At 52.6% G+C, this 18,263-nt stretch overlaps 2 protein-coding genes across 2 annotated transcripts; one reads left to right on the top strand and one right to left on the bottom strand.

Annotated features, from left to right (window-relative positions):
• The first annotated feature begins 1,150 nt into the window (after positions 1-1,150).
• On the top strand, positions 1,151-3,641 carry CST6 (cystatin E/M). The gene is made up of 3 exons (XM_043973519.1): positions 1,151-1,399; positions 2,113-2,232; positions 3,461-3,641. The coding sequence occupies exons 1-3, from the start codon at positions 1,154-1,156 to the stop codon at positions 3,542-3,544; spliced, it is 450 nt and encodes a 149-aa protein (XP_043829454.1). The 5' UTR covers positions 1,151-1,153; the 3' UTR covers positions 3,545-3,641.
• Positions 3,642-6,161: 2,520 nt separating this feature from the next.
• Positions 6,162-16,489, bottom strand: CATSPER1 (cation channel sperm associated 1). The gene is made up of 12 exons (XM_043972061.1): positions 16,222-16,489; positions 15,389-15,601; positions 12,500-12,610; positions 11,826-11,985; positions 11,157-11,248; positions 10,845-10,988; positions 10,393-10,456; positions 10,057-10,129; positions 8,324-8,381; positions 8,001-8,076; positions 6,347-6,461; positions 6,162-6,188 (listed from the first exon to the last, which is right to left on the bottom strand). The coding sequence occupies exons 1-12, from the start codon at positions 16,487-16,489 to the stop codon at positions 6,162-6,164; spliced, it is 1,401 nt and encodes a 466-aa protein (XP_043827996.1).
• Between the last annotated feature and the right edge of the window lie 1,774 nt (positions 16,490-18,263).

Genomic DNA, 18,263 nt, shown 5'->3' with positions numbered 1-18,263 from the left:
GGAGCCAGAAGTTGAACCCTGGCCCTCCCAGCTGGAAGCCCAGATCCGAAAAAGCAGCTTTTGGAGAGGACAGAGCTGAGGGTTGGAGTCCCAGGACCTGGACTGGAATTCTCAATCTGCTACTTAGTTACTTTATGCCCCCAAGCAAGTCACTTGACCAAATTGGTTCAGTTTTCCTCTTTGGGGAATTAGTCCAAGCTACCGGTCACCTGGGGGCTGGGGAAGCTACAGTGTCTTCCGGGTAGTCTTATGCACAGACAGAGAGGATAGCCACCCGCAGGCTGGACATGAGGGCTGTGGAAAAGCCCTAGGAACCTTGTTCCTTGGCTTCTTGGCCAAGACCCCAACTGCCTTGTTCTCTGTGGGGAGTAAGACTGACCAGCTAGCATGGGGGAGGACTGGTTTCCAGAGATGTCATGCAAAGGGTAGTTCTGAGAGCACCAAGGCCAAGGTGAGGGGGGGAGGGTCCTAGCCTAGGAGGCTGTTGGGGGGAGGATCCCAGCTTAGGAGGGGGCTGGGGGGGGAAGGGTCCCAGTCTAGGAGGAGGCTGGGGGCAAGGTCTCAACAGGAACCTGGCCTCTCTCTCTCTCTCTCTCTCTGTTCTGCCTGGAGGGACCTAGAGGACTCTGAAGGACGCCAGTGACAAGGAATCAGTCAATCAGTCAGGGAGGCAGGCAGACAACAAGCATTGCTTAAGTGATTACTGTGTGCCAGGCTGTCTGCTAAGCCCTGAGGATGGGAAGAAAGGCAGAAGGGGTTCACCTCAATACAGCCATGCCGAGGAAGGCTCTCCCATCTTCCAGATCCCTTCCCCCCTACAAGGGATGGGTGAGAGCCCCTGAAATGAGGCAGCTGGCCTCCTGCTCCTGGAGTTCTGGGGGGGTCCTCAGCTGAGCCCCCTCATCCTCCCCATCTCTCTAGGCTCTGTGTCCTAGGAGGGGGAAGAAGGGAAGGCAGAAGTAGAGGCCGAGGCCCTGGGGCTGGGGAGGAACGAGGTCCCAGACCTGTCAGGCAGCTCTGAGCAGCGGAGGAGGAGGGGGAGGAGGGGGAGGGGACTCTCCGAGATGCTCCAGTCCTGGCCCAGGGGGTGGGGCTCCCAAAGCAGCTAAAAGGCTCTCCTAGCCAGGTCTGCTCACCTGTGCTCCCTGAGGCCATGGAGATCAGCCCCAAGATGCTACTGGCTCTGCTGGTGCTCTGTCTCACCTCCCTCCCCTTGGCCCATGGAGATGAGGGGGACCAGCCTCCTCAGCCCGGGAACCTGCTGGGGACCCGGGTACCGCTGTCCACCTCAAACCCAGAGGTAAAGAAGGTCACCCAGTTTGCCGTGGAAAACTTCAACATGGGCAACAACAGCGTGTATTATTTCCGAGACACCAAAATCCTCAAAGCCGAGAGGCAGGTGAGAGGCCGGAGCTGAGCCTGGCACTGGGGGGCAAAGGCGCCAGGCCTGGCTGGGGAGGGGGGAGCTGCTGGGACACAGGCGGGCTTGGGGCTGAGAGGGAGGGGAGGCTGGGTAGTTGGTGATGAAGATGAGGGAATGAGGCCCAGCCTGGAGAGCAGAGCTCAGGGAGCAAGAGGAGGAAGCCCCCAAGTCAGCAGGGCTCCTGTGCCTTTCCCAGAGGTCCCGGCTGGAGGTGAGCTGGCGGGGTGGTCTACTGGGCCTGGCGGGCTCCCTCCAGGGTCTGCGGCGGCCCAGGCTTTAGGAAGCCTGTCGTGGGTCTGGGAGGTTTCCATCTGTGTCCTTTCATGCCTCTCTGAACCTTTTGGGGCAGATTGTAAGAAAGAGCCACAGGGCAGTGGGATCCCTGGGAAAGGGTCTGCAACCTTGGGCAGGATGTTGTAACTAAGGGCAGCATTGTTGGGGGAGCTGGGGGCAGGGGAGGAAGAGGGAGCTTGGGGCTCCACAAAAAACTTTAAATCCTTAGATCCAAAAAGTGAAATGGAAGGTATTGAGCTCCCCAGCCCTGGAGGTGTTTGAAGTAGAGGCTAGGGAGGGGTCAGAACAGGGATTCTAATTCACTTCAGCTTGGAATGGTGGCCTCAGAGGGGTGTGGGGGTGCTGGCCAGCTGCCCAGCCAGCCCCAGGCCTGAGGGAGGGAATGCTGTGTCTAGCTTGTGTCCGGCATCAAGTACTACCTGACCGTGGAGTTGGGGAGCACTGAGTGTCGGAAGGACGAGACCACTGGAGATGGAGTCAACCTGGCCGGTTGCCCCTTTTCCACAGAACAGGAGGTAAGAAGCACCAAGGGGGAACTGGGGTTGGGATTCTAGCTCCCCAAGCCTGCCTTGGCCCCAGGGGCCCCTTCAATCTAGGGACAAACCCCGTGGGGGGTGGCGGGGCAGGGCTGAAATCTGGAGGCCTCCTGAGGCCCCCAGGGTTCCCCTGAACCTCCCTGTGCTCAAAGAGGCTGAACATCCAACCCCAGACAGGAAGCACTTTCCCATAACGTCCAGGCCCAGGAAACGTCCGTCTGCTGCTCATTGTGTGTTTATGTGTCTGCTGCTCATTGTGCGTGTATGTGTGTGTGTGTGTGTGTGTCTGCACTTGTCTAGATGTCTCACTACTAGAGAAGAATCAGGGAGTAAACATCGTTGGCAGGCTGGGCTGCCCCTGACAGCCACCCCACTGGGTTTCTTTGTGCTGTCCCTCTCTTTGGCCTCCTGAAGTTGCCTTTTAAGCCAAAATTGCCCCCAGCTTCTTTCTTTTGGCTTCTGATTCATCTCCTAATTCCTGGGCATTGGAGGAGGGGCTGGAGGGGGGGGGACTGGGCACAGGAAGCAAAGAGCAGGGGAGGGGGCACGGCCAGTTTTTTCCGGCACCCTGGTGTTACAGGAGCTGAGTTCAAATCCTAGCATTGCCACTTTCTATCTGGGAGACTTTGGGCAATTCTTCCCCCCCCCCCCCCCCGGGTCTCTGCTGTAAGATGAGAGTGTTAAACTAGAGGCCTCTAAAGCCCTTTCCAGACCTAAATCTAGGGTCTGATCATTTTTCCTAGGGCAGGGCAGTTACCCTTGAGGTTCCGGGGCAGCTGGATGCAGCCATAACAAGGTGTAGCACAGCCACGTCCGCCCACCTTTCCTTTCAGATTTAGGATAGGAAGGGTCTTAGCACCACTTCTCTCATGTCCCATGGAGGGGGAAAGAGGCTGTAGTCAGGGAGTCACAGGCTCTGGCCAGGCCGGCCTTGGCTTCCAGCCCCAGCTCAGGGGAATTGGCTGCCCCAAGAGGCTGAGGGTTCTCCATTCTCTCTGGGCGGAGTCCAGATGAGTTCATCGTCAAAAGGCTTCCCATTCTAGCCGCCCCCCCAACGCCGTTTGGCGCCTCTGGACCAGGCATCTGACCTCTGCTGACCCCCCTGGGGGCAGGCAGAGAGGGCCTTGCCCCTGCCTAAGGTCTGGGATGGGCAGAGGCCTGAGCGAGGACCCTCTCCATCCTTTGGGCTTTTCTCTTGTCTCCCCAGAAACTAAAGTGTCATTTTGAGGTGCTGGTGGTTCCCTGGACAAAGAAGACCACCCTGCAGCACATTTCATGTTCCCCGGTCTAAGACGACACCAGGGCCAGCTCTGGGGAGGAAGCTGGGGGTGGAGGGGTCTCCCAAGGGCCCTGGTGATTGATTGCACAGTGGCCATGTCTGTCTGAATAAATGGATAAATCAATTGCCTTCTCTGCTCACTTCTCCCGGCTCCACAGAGACCCCCAAGCTAGGGCCTGGTCTCTCCCAGAAAATATCAGAGCTATGTGCCGATGCCACGCCAAGTGTTGGGGATCCAAAGCAAACTTCAAAATCAGCCTAGTTTTCAATGAGGGCACCTTCTGATGGGAGAGGGCACCCCGGGAGACCTATGTCCCTGCCTCTGCCCACCTTCTGAGGCCTATCCTCAGGAATTCTCACCCCAGGTCCCAGGGAGATTGTCCTTCTTCATGGCAAGGGGTAGAGACAGTGGTAGGTAGATAGGGCTTGTTAGGGCTTCACAGCGGGTGGGGAACGGGAAAAATTCCCTGGTCAAGAGTCACATCTCTCCCTTTCACTCAGATCTGCCCTGCCCAGAGATCTGCACACACCCCTAGAGAGACATGTACCCATGCACAGGGAACCACAACAACCCAGCCCGGGGAAAGGAAATACTGGCCCACACAGAGTTGGGAAATGGGCACCTGGTGGGTGGGTGGGTGGGTTCTCCCCCATTGGATTCCCCTCACCAGCCCCCCAAACCTGCCCCCAACACCCTCCAGCAGAGACTTCCTGCTGTCAAAACCACAGATGCCAAAGCCCTTGATGTCCTTTGGGCACAACTCTGGCCCCAAAGGCACCTGCCCTGGAATCCCCTGAAGGCCCAATTCACTATGGTGGTCATTGTTGGATTGACCATGAGTTTCCAGGAGCAGGGCTCTAAGGGTGGTATTCTAGGCAGCGGAATAAGGTGGGGGCACGGGAGACCTCTCAGAGCCTTCCGTACCCAGTAACAGAGCATTGGGAAGAAAGGCCCAGGATGTGTGTGGGGGGGAATGTCCTGGGATGGGGGCCCAGCTGAATTCTGGTACTCCCTTCTCCGGGAAGCTTTCCCCAGTTGAATCCTCCTCAGATTTCTGCTAGCATTCTGCCTTTTCATCCCTCTTATTTTCCCCTGCACCTTGAGGGCAGGGATGTCTCTCATCCTGAGATTCAAAGCTAAAAAAGCCCTCATTTCATTTTTATATTCTCTGGGCACACAGCAGGCACTTAATAAGCACTTGCGAATTGGATCAAACTGAAGCCATTCTGAGTTAGAGGCTCATAGGCTTTCTACCTGGAACCGCAGAAGCGAGGTCCAAGTCCCTCCATCATCATCCAATCAATCAACAAGCATTTATTAGGTGCCTGTTGTGTTTCCTGGGTAAGGAAACCATGACTGAAGTCTCAAGCAACGTAGAGGACCCGAGTTGGCACTTTGGCTTCTAAATTCAATGCTCACACCAACTTCCTGATGCCTCTCCCTTCTCCCCACCCATGGAGCGACTTCAGTCTCCTCTCTGGTATCCCACCATGCCCGAAGCCCAGTTTGCCATCCTTAGTGGCTACCACTGGCATTTCCACACCCGGCACAGGTCACCTGCAGGGTGGAAATGCCTATGGGTGGGGCCTCTGCCCTAGTGGAGACTGACTCAGGGCTGGGCCCTTGGGGAGGAGTGGGGGCCCAGCTGTTTTCATTATTGGCTTCTCTGAGCATCGGGCAGAGAATGGAATTTGGCACAACACTTGCCTGTCCTGGTGACAAGTGACTCAGGCCCAGGAGCCACCTGGCCCTTGGCCATTATCTTGAGTAACCCGGGTTCTGAGGAGATGGAACCTTGTTCTTCCTGGCTCCCCAGTCCTGGGAGAGTTGGGGCCAATCACATAGTGTGTGTGGGGGGGTCCCCTGACCTGGTTTTCCAGTTAGGTTCGGGGCACACTGACTGCCCTGGGCAGCTTCCAAGTCTCCAAAGGGGAAGATCGGTGCTGCTCTTGGTCTTGCTGGTTGTAGAGGAGCCTGGGGCCTCCTTAGCCTCCACTGCAGGAGTTTCTTCATGCCCCTCTGCTGTCTGAGTCACCCTCCAGACGCCAGTGAGGCATCGGGGATGGTCAATCCCAGGCCAGTCCCCCAGACACCCTTCAACACCTAGGAGATTCACTCCCTCCTGTCCACAATAGCCCATTTCACATTGGAAATTCCTGTTGCTCACTAGTGGCTGGTGGTGCGGTGGAGAGCGCTGGGCCTGGAATCAGGAAGAACTGAATTCAAATGCAGCCTCAGACGCTTCCTAGCTGTGTGACCCTGGGAAAGTCACTTCACCTATCTGCTTGTAAAATGGGGATGGCAATTACACCCACCCCCCAGGATTGTGGACCTTCAGGTCTCTTAGAGGCCACTCTTGTCTCTGCCTTCGTGAGACTTGGGGCTGAGGCCCCGTCACAGGCTGCCCAGGCCAGGCAGCTGCACTGAGGCCCCTGCTGGGAAAACAGCTGACTGGCCCCAGGGTGTCTCCAGGATCTCTCACCAACCCCACCAGATGCCCAGCCAGTGAGGAAACAAGAGGTCGGAAATATACTCGAAGACTCTATTGGAGCAGGGACCCTGGGGCAGCCCCGGGCCTGACGTCTGTCCCCACAGCCAGGTGGGCCTGGACTCCAGCTTCTTCTCCATTCACTTCTGGAAATCCTCTTCTCCAGCCTGAGAGGAGGGAGGGCATCAAGAGGAGCAGGGGAGAACCGCACCCCCCTCCTTGCATCCTGGGTCCTCCATCTCCCCCTGCACGCCACCAGCACCTGGGCCTGGGCTCCTCCCACGAGCCCCTCTTCCTTCCTTCCCAACCCACCACCCCAGCTTACCTCGAACACTGTGTCAATGATCTCATCGATGACCGCCGCCTGGGAGCGAAAGGCCTGCTGGTGGTGCTCCACCGCAGCCATCAGCTGCAGGTAGTGGAACATTTTGTCCTGCTGTCTGGGGGAGAGTGGCATAGGCAGCCCTCAGCTGGGCAGGCCCCAGCCCTCTGGGGGAGCCCCCAGCTGCTGGGTGATCACCGGGCCCCTCCTGAAACACGGACACCCCCTGCCCAGGGCTTCCTTCGAGCAGCTTGTGCAAGGATCCCTGCTCCCATTTTATAGATGAGGTGACTGAGGCCCTGGGATGGGAAGTGAGTTTGCTAAAATGGCAGAGCTGTGTGGTATGCAGGTGTGTACTAGGGCGGGCATATCTAGAAGAGGCAGCATCAGCAGCACAGACTGTCTGTCTCCAGCTCCTCAGCTCCCTACCCTCAGTGCCCCAGTCGATGCCCGGTGCCGGAGGGAGCTCGAGAGTGTCAAATAAGAGTCTGACACATGGGCACAACTACAAACCCAGCGCTCATTCCTTCATGCTGAGCTGCTGTTCCAGAGGGAGGGGGTCAAAACAGGTGGAATCTCTGTGTTCTAAGGGTCCTCTGACATCCCCTGTTCTAAAGGCCCTCCCAGCTCTGACATCCCCTGTTCTAAAGGCCCTCCCAGCTCTGATGTTCTCTGTTCTAAGAGCCTTTCCAGCTCTGATGTTCTCTGTTCTAAGAGCCCTCCCAGCTCTAATCTTTCAATGTTCTCTGTTCTAAAGGCCCTCCCAGCTCTGATGTTCTCTGTTCTAAGAGCCCTCCCAGCTCTAATCTTTCAATGTTCTCTGTTCTAAGGGCTCTCCCAGCTTTGACATCCTTTGATCTAAGGGCTCTCCCAGCTCTGCCATAGTTTTAAGGCCCCTCCCAGGCCTAATGTTCCATTTCTGGATTCCGAAGTCCCTCCCAGCTGGGATGCCCCTCCTGCCCCTTGAGCTGGCCAGGCTGGGGCATCTGGGCAGTGTCCTCCAGCTCAGAGTAAGCCCAGGTGAGGCATGGCTGGCAAGGAGATAGAGGCTGCCCCTTTTACATCCCCGACTCTTCCCTGTACCACCTCCCCTCCTCTGAACAGTGGTTTCCTCAAGGGAAGATCAGCCCCTGGAGATGTGGATGGTCCAGAGCATGAAGGAGCCATCAGATTTTAGGAGAAAGGAGGGGGCACCGTTCCCCTCCCCCCACCAAAGTAGCCCTGCATCGCCTGTGTCTCCCAGAAGCTATTCCCCAGACTCCAGGGACTTCCAGAGGCTCCTCAAAAGAGGTCTCCTGCACCAAGGGAGATGTAGTTCAGGGTAGTGAGAAGAGCCCTGAGCCTTGAGGTCAAAGAGCTGGACTTGAATCTGGACCCTGAGATTCCCTCCTATTTCTGACTAAAGGCAAATTCCTTTCCCTTTTGGGGGCCCCTGTCTCCTCACTGACTCCAGTAGCTACAGGCCAAGGCCATTTCTTACAATTCTCCTCAGCTTGGAATCTGAGTCCCCAGGAGCTGGCCTTGAATAACCAGCCCTATTCTTGGGGGCCTGGAGCCTTCCTCCAGTGGCCTCTGGCCTCCTCTTTCCTACTGGCCCCCAACTCCCTGGTCTTCCCATCTGCTCCCCAGGTACCCGGTCCCAGGGCCTTCCCCTTACGCAGGTGTCAGGTCCCCGTATTTTTTCTCAATCATCTGCATTTGTAGAGAGGTGTCACTTATCTTCTCCTCCGGTTCTGTGGAGAGGTCGGGAAGACAAATGAGTGAGAGAGAAGCAGCACCTCATCACCAGGTGGCATTCGCCCAGAGGTTGGAGGGATTGCTAACAGGGAGGCCGGGCTCGGCCTGGACGTGCCTGGCCCCTCACAGGTACCATCTAGCCCTGAGAGTCTAGGAGGCGGAACCAGAAAAGGCGGTTAGTTAGATGGTGCAGAGAGGTGGGATGTGGCCAGCAGGCTGAGGGTGGGGGTGGGGGGTTGGTACCTGTGCTGAGGTTTGTTAGACTCTCATCCAGAAGCTTCTCATGCATCCGGGCTACTTTCTGGTGAATGAGTGGAAAAGAGAAGTTAATTTTCCCCTTACATAGCCCCTGAAGAGATAGCTTTCTCTATCCCCATCCTCAGTAGGTACAGTCTTCATGATGCTGAGTGAAATGAGCAGAACCAAGAACACTGGACAGTATCAACAACGTTGTATGATGAATAGACTTAACTCTTCTCAGCAATACAATGATCCAAGACAATGCCAAAAGACTCATGATGGAAAACGCTCTCCACATTCAGAAAGAGAATTATGGGATCTGAATGCAGACTGAAGCTGTTTTCACTTTTGTTCTTTTTGTTACTGTTCTTTTTTATTATTTTGCTTGTTTATTCTCTGTTGTGTTTTTCTTTTTGTTCTGATTCTTCTCTTACAGCATGACTAATGTGGAAATACGTTTAACATAATTGTAATGTATAACCTATATCCGATTGCTTGCTGGCCTTGGCAAGGGGGAGGGAAGGGAGAGTGGGAGAAAAAAATTGGAACAAAAAATATCTTTACATGTAATTGGAAAAAATTTAAATAAAACAAAAATTTTAAAAACAACAAAGAAAAAGATGAAAGGAGATGCCCTCCTCCCTTGGCAGAGGTGGGGGACTATGGGGCTTGGAACACTGCATATATGGTTAAATGCATGTGATTGATCGGGGAGTTGCTTGTTTAGCTGAATTACTTGTCTGTCTCTCTGCTAGGTTAAAGGGGATGGCTTTCTGGAGAGGGGAAGCTGGATAGATTTGGTAATGAAAGGGAGACAAAAACAACAAATATCTACACACATTTTTTATATATATATTTATTTTTGTTTTGTTTTGTTTTTTGCGGGGCAATGGGGGTTAAGTGACTTACCCAGGGTCACACAGCTAGTAAGTGTCAAGTGTCTGAGGCCGGATTTGAACTCAGGTATGCCTGAATCCAGGGCCGGTGCTTTATCCACTGCTAGCCGCCCCCTACACACATTTTTGTTGAAGGGGCTGCAATGGTGGGTGTGAGCAGTGGCAGGGGAGGGGAGGGAAATGGCAGTGACCATTTCTACTATGGAAGGAAGTGCAGGCCAGAGGCCTTCCCAACTTCCCTGGATATATGTGCCCTTCTACCAACTGTGAGATGCTTATGTAGAGAAATAAACAGGGAGCGGAATGAAGCCCAACTGGACATGGCCAAGCTCAAGCCCAGGGGCTCCTTGGCTTAGGGACCATGTTTCCGGCCCAGGCCCCAAGGGACGGGTGGGTCTCTCAGCTCTGGCATGAGCCCCCAGGAGGGCTGCATCTCAAGGAGGGAGGTGTGGCATTCTTGGGGGGGGGATGTGTGTGCACATGCATGTGTGTGCATGCGTGTATGTACATGTGTGTATACATGCATATGTGTGCATACACAATGTATAAGTATTTTTATATGTGTATGTGTGTATATGTGTGAGTGTGCACTTGTGCATGAATACGTGTGTGCATGTGTGTGTACACTCACATGTATATATGCGTGCACCCCCACTCTGCCTGCTCAAGACCTTCAAAGGCATCTGGACCCTTCTCCCTCCCTATGTATCCTACAATAAGGCCAACCAGGGGATGCTTCCCAGTATCCAGCCATTAGCACAATTCCTGGCACATAGTAGGTGCTTAACGAATATTGATTCATGCTTTGAACCCCCTCTAGACCGCCCCAATCCCCAGTACCTTTTGCTTCTCCTTTTCCAGCCCCTTGAGTAGAGCCATTTGGAAGTTATCCACCAGCACAGCAATCACTAGGCTAAGAGACACTGGAGGGTGAGGTTGGAGGCCCTGGAAGCAGGGGTGAGGCCACCGGAGAGGCCAGCAGGCAGGGGAAGGGGTAGGGGCTCCCCTGCTGGGTTTGTAGGCAGGCTTGTCTAGGGAGAGGGCCAGGGCCTGGAGGGGTGTGGGCCTGAGTATTGGAAAAGGAGGGTTTGGAAAGCCCCAGAGTGGAGAGGGGAGGGGAGAGGGGCCCTGGGGAGCCTCAAGGTAGGGAGGAGGGGGGGAAGCTTGGCTTCTCACTTGAGGAAAATGAAGTATTGTATAATAATGTAGATCATCAGGATGGGGATGATATACCAGGCACCTGGGGAAGGAAGGGGCCTAATTTTGTACTCAGAGCAAGTATCACAGACCACTCCTGGGGCAAGTAATGGGAAGTATGCTCATACTTGGAGGGAGATAGAGCAGAATGGGCAGGGGGCAGAGGGGGGGGAACTACCCACCCATCAGACACTTTCCTAGTTTAATTTTCCTTCCTAACTAGAGGCTGTGTTACTGTTTCTTCATCAGCACTCTGAATTTTGTAATTTTGTACTCTGAGCCAAAGGTCCCATTGCCCTACCCTAGTTATTTGTGGCTCCTGCTCCAAAGCTCCCAAGGCCAGTCTGGAGAGAACATTCAGCCTTCACACCTCCATTGGACCCAAACTCACTTCCCAGCCCCTCCAAGGGTTCTGGCCTGTTCTCTACTACCTTTTCCCCGGCTGGACAAGTAGATGAGGGACCAGTCATCTAGGGTGAGCAGAGTAAAAAGGGTGAAGATGGTGGTAAAGATGTTCTGGAAGCGCTTGGGGTCCGAATAGTTGAACAGGGCTCGGAGTATCACGGAGAAGAAGACTGAGAAGCTAAGGAGGCCCCTGGGGCCCTTGCAGTACTGGCCGGCCAGCCCACCCCCTCTGTCCAGTCCTAGCCATCACACCCGGCCTCCTCCCTGTCTGTTCCCCTCACTCCAGCCCATTCCCCCAGGCCCATCCTTCCCCAGCCCACCCCCCCTCCGCCAGATACAGAGGCAGGTGAACATCAGGACAAGGATGGCCCCGATGGAGGGCAGCGACCTGGCCAGGGTCCCCGTCACCTCCTGGAGGCTGTTGAAGAAGCTGAAAGCAAGGTGGGGACAGACAAGGTGGTTAGAGGACCAGGCAAGCTTCCTAAGGAGAAAGACACCCAAGGCCTTGCTGGATGCCACCAGCTCTCGCCCCTTCTGAGTCTCTGTCTGGGACCTTTGGCTTCAAAGAACCTTAGACCTGGAGAGGGTTTTAGGGCAAGGAAAGGGGCATGAAACAGAGAATGGCAGACCCAAGAGGGGTAGGAGACCATAGAAAGCATGGTGGGAACCTTAGAACAGGACCTGATGACCCAGAAGCCATAGGACCTTTGACTGCGAGTGGGAAGCAACCTAGACGGCTTCTAGCCCAAGCCCTTCATTTTACAGATGGAGAAACTGAGGAACATAGAGGTTCATTCAGGAATAAGATCATGGCTTCCAACCTCAAAGGGATGTTTAGGATCATCTAGTTCATTTCTCTCATTTAGAGGTCTGGAAGCTGAGGCACAGAGGGGAAGTGACTTGCCCAAGGTAACAAGTCACAGAGGTGGGATGTGACACGAGAGTGATGGCCCAACCCGGGGGCTGGGAGGAGCTGAGGGCCGCCCTGGGCCCAGCCTGGGCCTCACTTGAGTCTCCGCAGCACCATGATGGCCCTCAGGGCTCGAAGGCTCTTGAAGATCTTGAGGATCCGGAAGACGGTCTTGCTGTGGGCCATTCTCGTGGCAGAGGAGAAGTAGATCTGCTTCAGCAGGAAGTCCACCATGGCCATAACCATGATGAAGAAATCTGGCGGGGCAGGGGCCACGGCACCCATCTCAAGTGCCTGCCCGCCTCGTTCCCTCGGCTCATCCTGAGCTCTCTTAGGCTGGGCAAGCACCCACCCTTCTTCTGTCTCTTGAACCTCACAGTCACCCTGCAGGCCCATCCTATAGATGAGGAAACTGAGGCTTCACAGGGTGGTATGTCTAGTTAGTGCCAGGGCAGGATTTAGACTCATGTCTTCCTGGCTCTAGGATTCTGTGCTCTGACCACGAAGGGATGGCGTCTCTATCGGGAAAGTAAATTCCTGGGCAAGGCAGCAGAGCCTCTTTTCCCTAAGTCTGGAGCCTATATCTATAGAGTGCCCTTCTTCTGGGGTGTAAAGCCCACCCCCTCTATTCCAACCCCTTTCCCCAACTGATAGGCCACTCCCTGCAGGACATGCCAAATTATTTCTACCACTAAACCCCTCTGTTAGTCCTACCCTGTTCCTAAACTTGGCCATCCCTCCCCTCCCCATCCAACCCAGGGCCCCACCCACCTAGGCTGTTCCAAGAATCAAAGTAGCTAGTTCCCATGACCAGGATCTTTAAGACAGCCTCCAAAAAGTAGATGCAGAGGAAGAAGGAGTCAAGAGCCGTGAAGTACCATTCTGTGGGGAGGCCAGATCCCCAGTGTCACCACGGGCCTCGGCCTCCCTGCCTCATCTGGGCACTGCCTCCCTCTGCCCTGACCCAACCACCTCCTTGCTCTGCTCAGGTAGGATTCCTAGTAACCCCAAGGAATACTTTTCCAGGACGAATAGTCCATGAGAGTTATTTTCCCCTCTTGGATATTAAATCCAAAATGACATATATATCAGGACTGCTTATTAATTACTACAGTTTTCTTTTAGGCTGAAGTTCCTCTATTTTCTCTAAAATTTCCCCAATCCCCCTTTATCCTGGATATATTCTAGAGCCATCACATTCCCCACGTCATGGTTCTCTTTGAGAACTAAAGACCACCAATTTGTAATAGCTGTTCCACTGGGGACCCAACTGGCAAGCTCCAGTTGGGTAACAGAGCTTCCTCCCTTCCCTTTCCCCTTCCCCTTCCTTTCCCTCCCTCCTCTCCCTCTGTCCATATAGGGTATCCTTCCCTCACCTGTAGGTTCTCTGCCCAAAGGAATACAAGTTTTGATTGCTGAAACCTCACAAGATATCTTGGAATTTACAGGCTAGATTTCTTTTTCAAGGACTGGGCCTGGGGGGCAGCTAGGTGGCACTGGCTCTGGATTCAGGAGGACCTGAGTTCAAATCTGACCTCAGACACTTGACACTTACTAGCTGTGTGACCCTGGGCAAGTCATTTAATCCTCACTGCCCGGCAAAAAAAAAAAAAAAAAAAAAAAAAGGACTGGGCCTTAAACCCAAATCACTCTGGCTCTCGGTTGGCAAACAATGGGTGCCAACCCAAGCCTCATTTGGCCAAGGTTTGGCCACCTGACTGCTCAGAGTGAGGGTAAATAGTAATTGTTTCTGTTTTGGCCAGAAACCCCAAGGGTCTTCCCCCACCCCTAGATTTATTTTTTTTCTTTATTTGTTGTTTTGCTGTTGTAGTATTTATTGACCAGATAAAAAAAGACAGTCTTTGCCTCATTTCTTACCTAGCCTTAATCAGTGAATAGGTGTTGCCTCAGACACACTGAGATAGGAAAGACATTAACTTAAAAAGTCCAAGGTCTCCCACTGCATGGGGCCATCTCCAGTTGTCCTGATGTATGTCTTGCCACTGGATCCAGCTAGCCCAGGAGAGTGAGTGTGGCTGGTGACTTAGCATAGCCCTTCCTCACTTAAATCCAATTCACCGCAAGCCATGACATCACCCAGATGTCATCGTCCTCTCCGAAGGACAAACAACGACAGTTCTAAGCCTGCAGACCTCTGTTCCATCAGGCTAGTATTTGAGAGTTCCACCCATACATTCTGCTATCTATAGTATTCTCTGGGCTATTGTGATTAGGGTGTCAGAGTGGTTGAGATGTGGGGGACCGGCCGAATACAAACACCAGCCTGCCTCTCGAGTGGGGCTCAGGAGACTTTCCCTCTAGGCTAATGGATCCTGACTCTGTGGAGGTAGAACTGAGTGCCTCAGAGGTAGGGAGACCTATTTAGTGAGTGAGAACAATGAGGCTCTGGGGCACCTAGTGACTCAGGTGGCACTGTCTTGTGTTGTCCTGGAGAGAGCAGTGTGTATTGATCTAGGTTTTGAACTGCCTGAGGTCTTAGCTATAGGGAACAGCAAAGCATCTGATGTCTGACTTCAAACTCACAGCACCCCTGCGAGTTAAGGGGCTACAATTCTTACTGTCATTTTACAGATGAGCAAACTAACTCACAGAGGGTTCCATTCTGCCAAGTCACTTTCCCTGTCTGAAAAATTAGGTTAGAGTTGACAATCTCTAAGTCCCTTCTAGCTCAAAATTCTTTGCTTCCTATGAGTCATCTCAAGTAGGTTGTCAGTCAACAAGCATTAATTAAGCACCTACTATGTGTCAGGCACCATGCTAAGCCTTGGGGATTTTTTTTTGTTGTTCACTTGTGTCCAACTCTCTGTGACCCCATTTGGGGTTTTCTTAGCAAAGATACTGGAATGATTTGCCATTTCCTTCTCCAGCTCATTTTTATAGATGAGGAACTGAGGCAAAGAGGGTTAAGTGACTTGCCCACGGTCACACAACTAGGAAGTATCTGAGTTCCAGACAAACTCAGGAAGATGAGCCTTCCTAACAGGGGACCCCAGCGCTCTGTGCACTGTGGCACCCCCTAGTGGTAGTCTCTGACTTCAAGGAGCTTGCAGTCTAACTGGGGAGACAGTATTCAAACAACTATGTACAAACAAGGAATCAATAGGGGTGGGGGGGGGGAGAAAAATAAATAAATAAAAAACAAAAAACAAAAAAAGAAAGAAATCAATGGCATAAATGACGGTAGTCTTAGAGGAAAGGCACTCCAATTCAGGAGGGCCAGGAAAGGATTCTTGCAGGAAGTAGGACTTCCACTGAAGCTTGTAGGCCAAGAGGCAGAGATGAGGAGGGTGAAAGTTCTAGGCTGGGGAATCCCTCCCTCATTCTCATCTCTCAGGCCCATTTATCAGTTGGCCATTTCTTCTATATCCCAAGCTGAAAACAGAGTCATTGGGAGCTATGCTTGGTAACTATGGCTTTCTCTGGCATCTTGGAGAGCTAGGAGGTGTCGCAGTGGACTATGCCTTGCCTGCCTTCTCCTCGCCCTCCATGCAAAATCTTCCAGGTGGCTGAAGATGGCCCACTTGGTCCTAGGGGGCTCCCTGGCCCTTTCTGGTGGCCCCCTGAACTCCCATGGCAGAGTCTCTCCCAGACACCCCTAGGTTCTTGAGGTTCTGCAGCCCCTCCCCCAAGTATGCTTACCTCCCCAGACCTCCACCTCGGCAAAAGTCTGGACCACCAGGATGATGGTGTTAAAACAGACCACGGAGAAGATGAAGACTTCAAAGATGAGGCTCTCAATCATAGTGGCCAGCATGGACTGAACACGGCGGAAGACCTGAACGATCTTACTACAGCACTTCTGCATGAGCTCATCAGCAGCCATCTGCTTCTTGTGGGCACGCTGCACTCTGGCTACAAGGGCGGGAGTTTAGGGCAGTGATGGTGCCAGAGCCCATTCTGTCTGGGGTGGGGGGGTCGCCAAGGGGGCCTTCAGTCACAAAGTGGGCAGGAGTCCTGGCACAGTCACAATCAGAGAAGCAGGATAATTCACAGCAAGAAGGCATTCTATCACAGGAGAGCACCACTCTCACACTCCCCTATTTAAATATGGAAGAGACCAACCCCTTCACTGTGCAGAGGAAGATAGAAGCAGTAATGGGGAGGAAGCTCTGTGCTTGTGGCCCCTAAATTGGTCTTGGGAATGTGACACAAGAAAGGAGAACAAGAGCAGCAAGGCAGATACTCAGGGAAATGCTGAGATTCAGGCTGTGCTGATTGTTGCCTGAGGCTTTGGGCACAGAGAGCAGGAAACCAAAGGACTGTCTGGAGGGAAGGGACCATCGACAGCTTCTGATATTCCCTCAACTATGCCTGAGAGAGAGGTCAAGGGACTGTGACACCCTTTCACTGGCTCAGCCAAAGTCCCAGCAGGGCTTAAGGGGGCAGGAACCACAACCGGCTACTCAGAGGTGGAAGCTAGGGTCCAGGATGGGGTTTCTCAGGTCTAGGGACCCAGGATTAGGTTGTCTTACCCCTCTTAATTTTCACATGGCGATCTTGTTCCCAGCCTTGCCCCATAGAAGTGTAGGATGGCTGAATTCGGCTGCTGCTTCGAGAGGCCTTACTCTTTAGGCTCACATGGCCCCAGGAGCTGTGGGAGGCTCTGGAGAGGTGCTTAGAATGGCTAGATCGGCTATGTGCTACCACTGGGGCAGTTGCTATGGGCACTGAAATAACTGGCTGTGGGGCTGGAGGCTCCACCTCCCTCCGGATCTCCTCTGGAACAGTTAAGTAATTCATCTTGGCAAGGAACCCTGGAACTAACACAAGAGAGACTGGTGATTTCACTTGGGCACCTCCAGACCTGGTCCTCCTTGCCCTCCCTGACCTCCCATCAACCTATCTTTCCTTACCTCAGTTCATCCAAGGGACTCGTGGATTCTCACATTCTGTGGTGGGGCCTGGTTGTTTCTATGGAGACCCTTCTGTGATGTAAGGGCTGGGTCCTTCCACTAGAATGCCTTTCACAGGACCTCAGAGTCTCAGAGACCATCAAACATCACTAGATCTAAGCTTACGTCCCCAACAAATTGTCATCTACAATCTACTTGTAGCCATCCAGTAATAGGGTGCTCAATGATAGTGCACCGGACCCCATGTCAGGAAGGTCCGAGTTCAAATCTAGCCTCAGACATCTACTAGCTGTGTGACCCCAGACAAGTCACTTAACCTTTGAATTGGTTTGGGGTTGTTTCTGGCTGCTTGTAATATTTTCTCCTTGACCTGGGAGCACTGGAATTTGGCTATTCCTGAGAATTTTCATTTTGGGAGCTCTTTTAGGAAGTAATTGGTGGATTCCTTCAATTTCTATTTTAGCCTCCGGATTGATATCAGGACATTTTTCCTTTACAATTTCTTGAAATATTATGTCTAGGGCAGCTAGATGGCACAGTGGATAGAGCACCAGCCCTGGAGTCAGGAGGACCTGAGCTCAAATCCAGCCTCAGACACTTGAAACTTACTAGCTGTGTGACCCTGGGCAAGTCACTTAACCCCCATTGCCCCGCAAAAAAAAAAAAAAAAGAGAGAGAGAGAATTAAGAGGGGCAGCTAGGTGGCTCAGTGGATAAAGCACTGGCCCTGGAGTCAGGAGTACCTGAGTTCAAATCCGGCCTCAGACACTTAACACTTACTAGCTGTGTGACCCTAGGCAAGTCACTTAACCCCAATTGCCTCACCAAAAAAAAAAAGAAAGAAAAGAAAAGAAAAGAAATATTATGTCTAGTCTCTTGTATCGATCATGGCTTTCAGGGAGTCTAATAATTTTTTTTAATCATAGAAGTATTTTATAATTTTCCAGTTACATGTAAAGATGGTTTTCAACATTTGTTTTCATAAGATTTTTAGTTCCAAATTTTTCTCCCTTCCTACTGTGGGGGCCAAATTTGATATAGGGAGAGTTAATTGAGTGGCTCTCTGTAATATTGGGGTCCTGGAAATAATGAGGGACCTCTAGGTCCAAAGCTCCCTCCCCTCCAAACTGCCTTTTTAGATCTTTCTCCCAGGCCAATAAGAAAGGAGCCTCACAGCCTCTTTTCCACAAATGAATCAGGTTTTATTAATGGGAAGAAAATAAACAGCAAAGGTGAAATTAATAAATTCAAAAACAAGGGAATAGGGAAAAAGAAATATGGATAATCCCCCTAACTCTAACCCAAGTCTATACAATCCCCAAACTCACTTCCAGTGCAGCTCATTCAAAAGAGCCGGGCTGTATGCTAACTCACCACCTGGGGTCCGTAACTTCAATGGAAAATAGCTTTGCAGTCAGGGCCCTCAGGACAAAACTGTCAAGAAACTCTTTCTGCCCGATCCTGCAGCTCACACCATGGGAAGGAGAGAGTGCTCCCCTCAACAGTGTTTCTCTCCTTCCCCCAAAGGGGAGGTCCTTCAAACTCGATAGGAGAGTGGTTTTTCCTGCTGACATCAGCAGCATCCGTCACTCAGGACAGGACAGGTATAGCCCATCTCAATCAGTCTGCCAAATTCCATTTAACCACACTACCTTCCCTACC

The sequence above is a fragment of the Dromiciops gliroides genome, chromosome 6 (assembly GCF_019393635.1).
Source record: "Dromiciops gliroides isolate mDroGli1 chromosome 6, mDroGli1.pri, whole genome shotgun sequence".
Lineage (NCBI taxonomy): Eukaryota > Metazoa > Chordata > Mammalia > Microbiotheria > Microbiotheriidae > Dromiciops > Dromiciops gliroides.
This window is presented reverse-complemented; position numbering and strand designations above follow the sequence as displayed.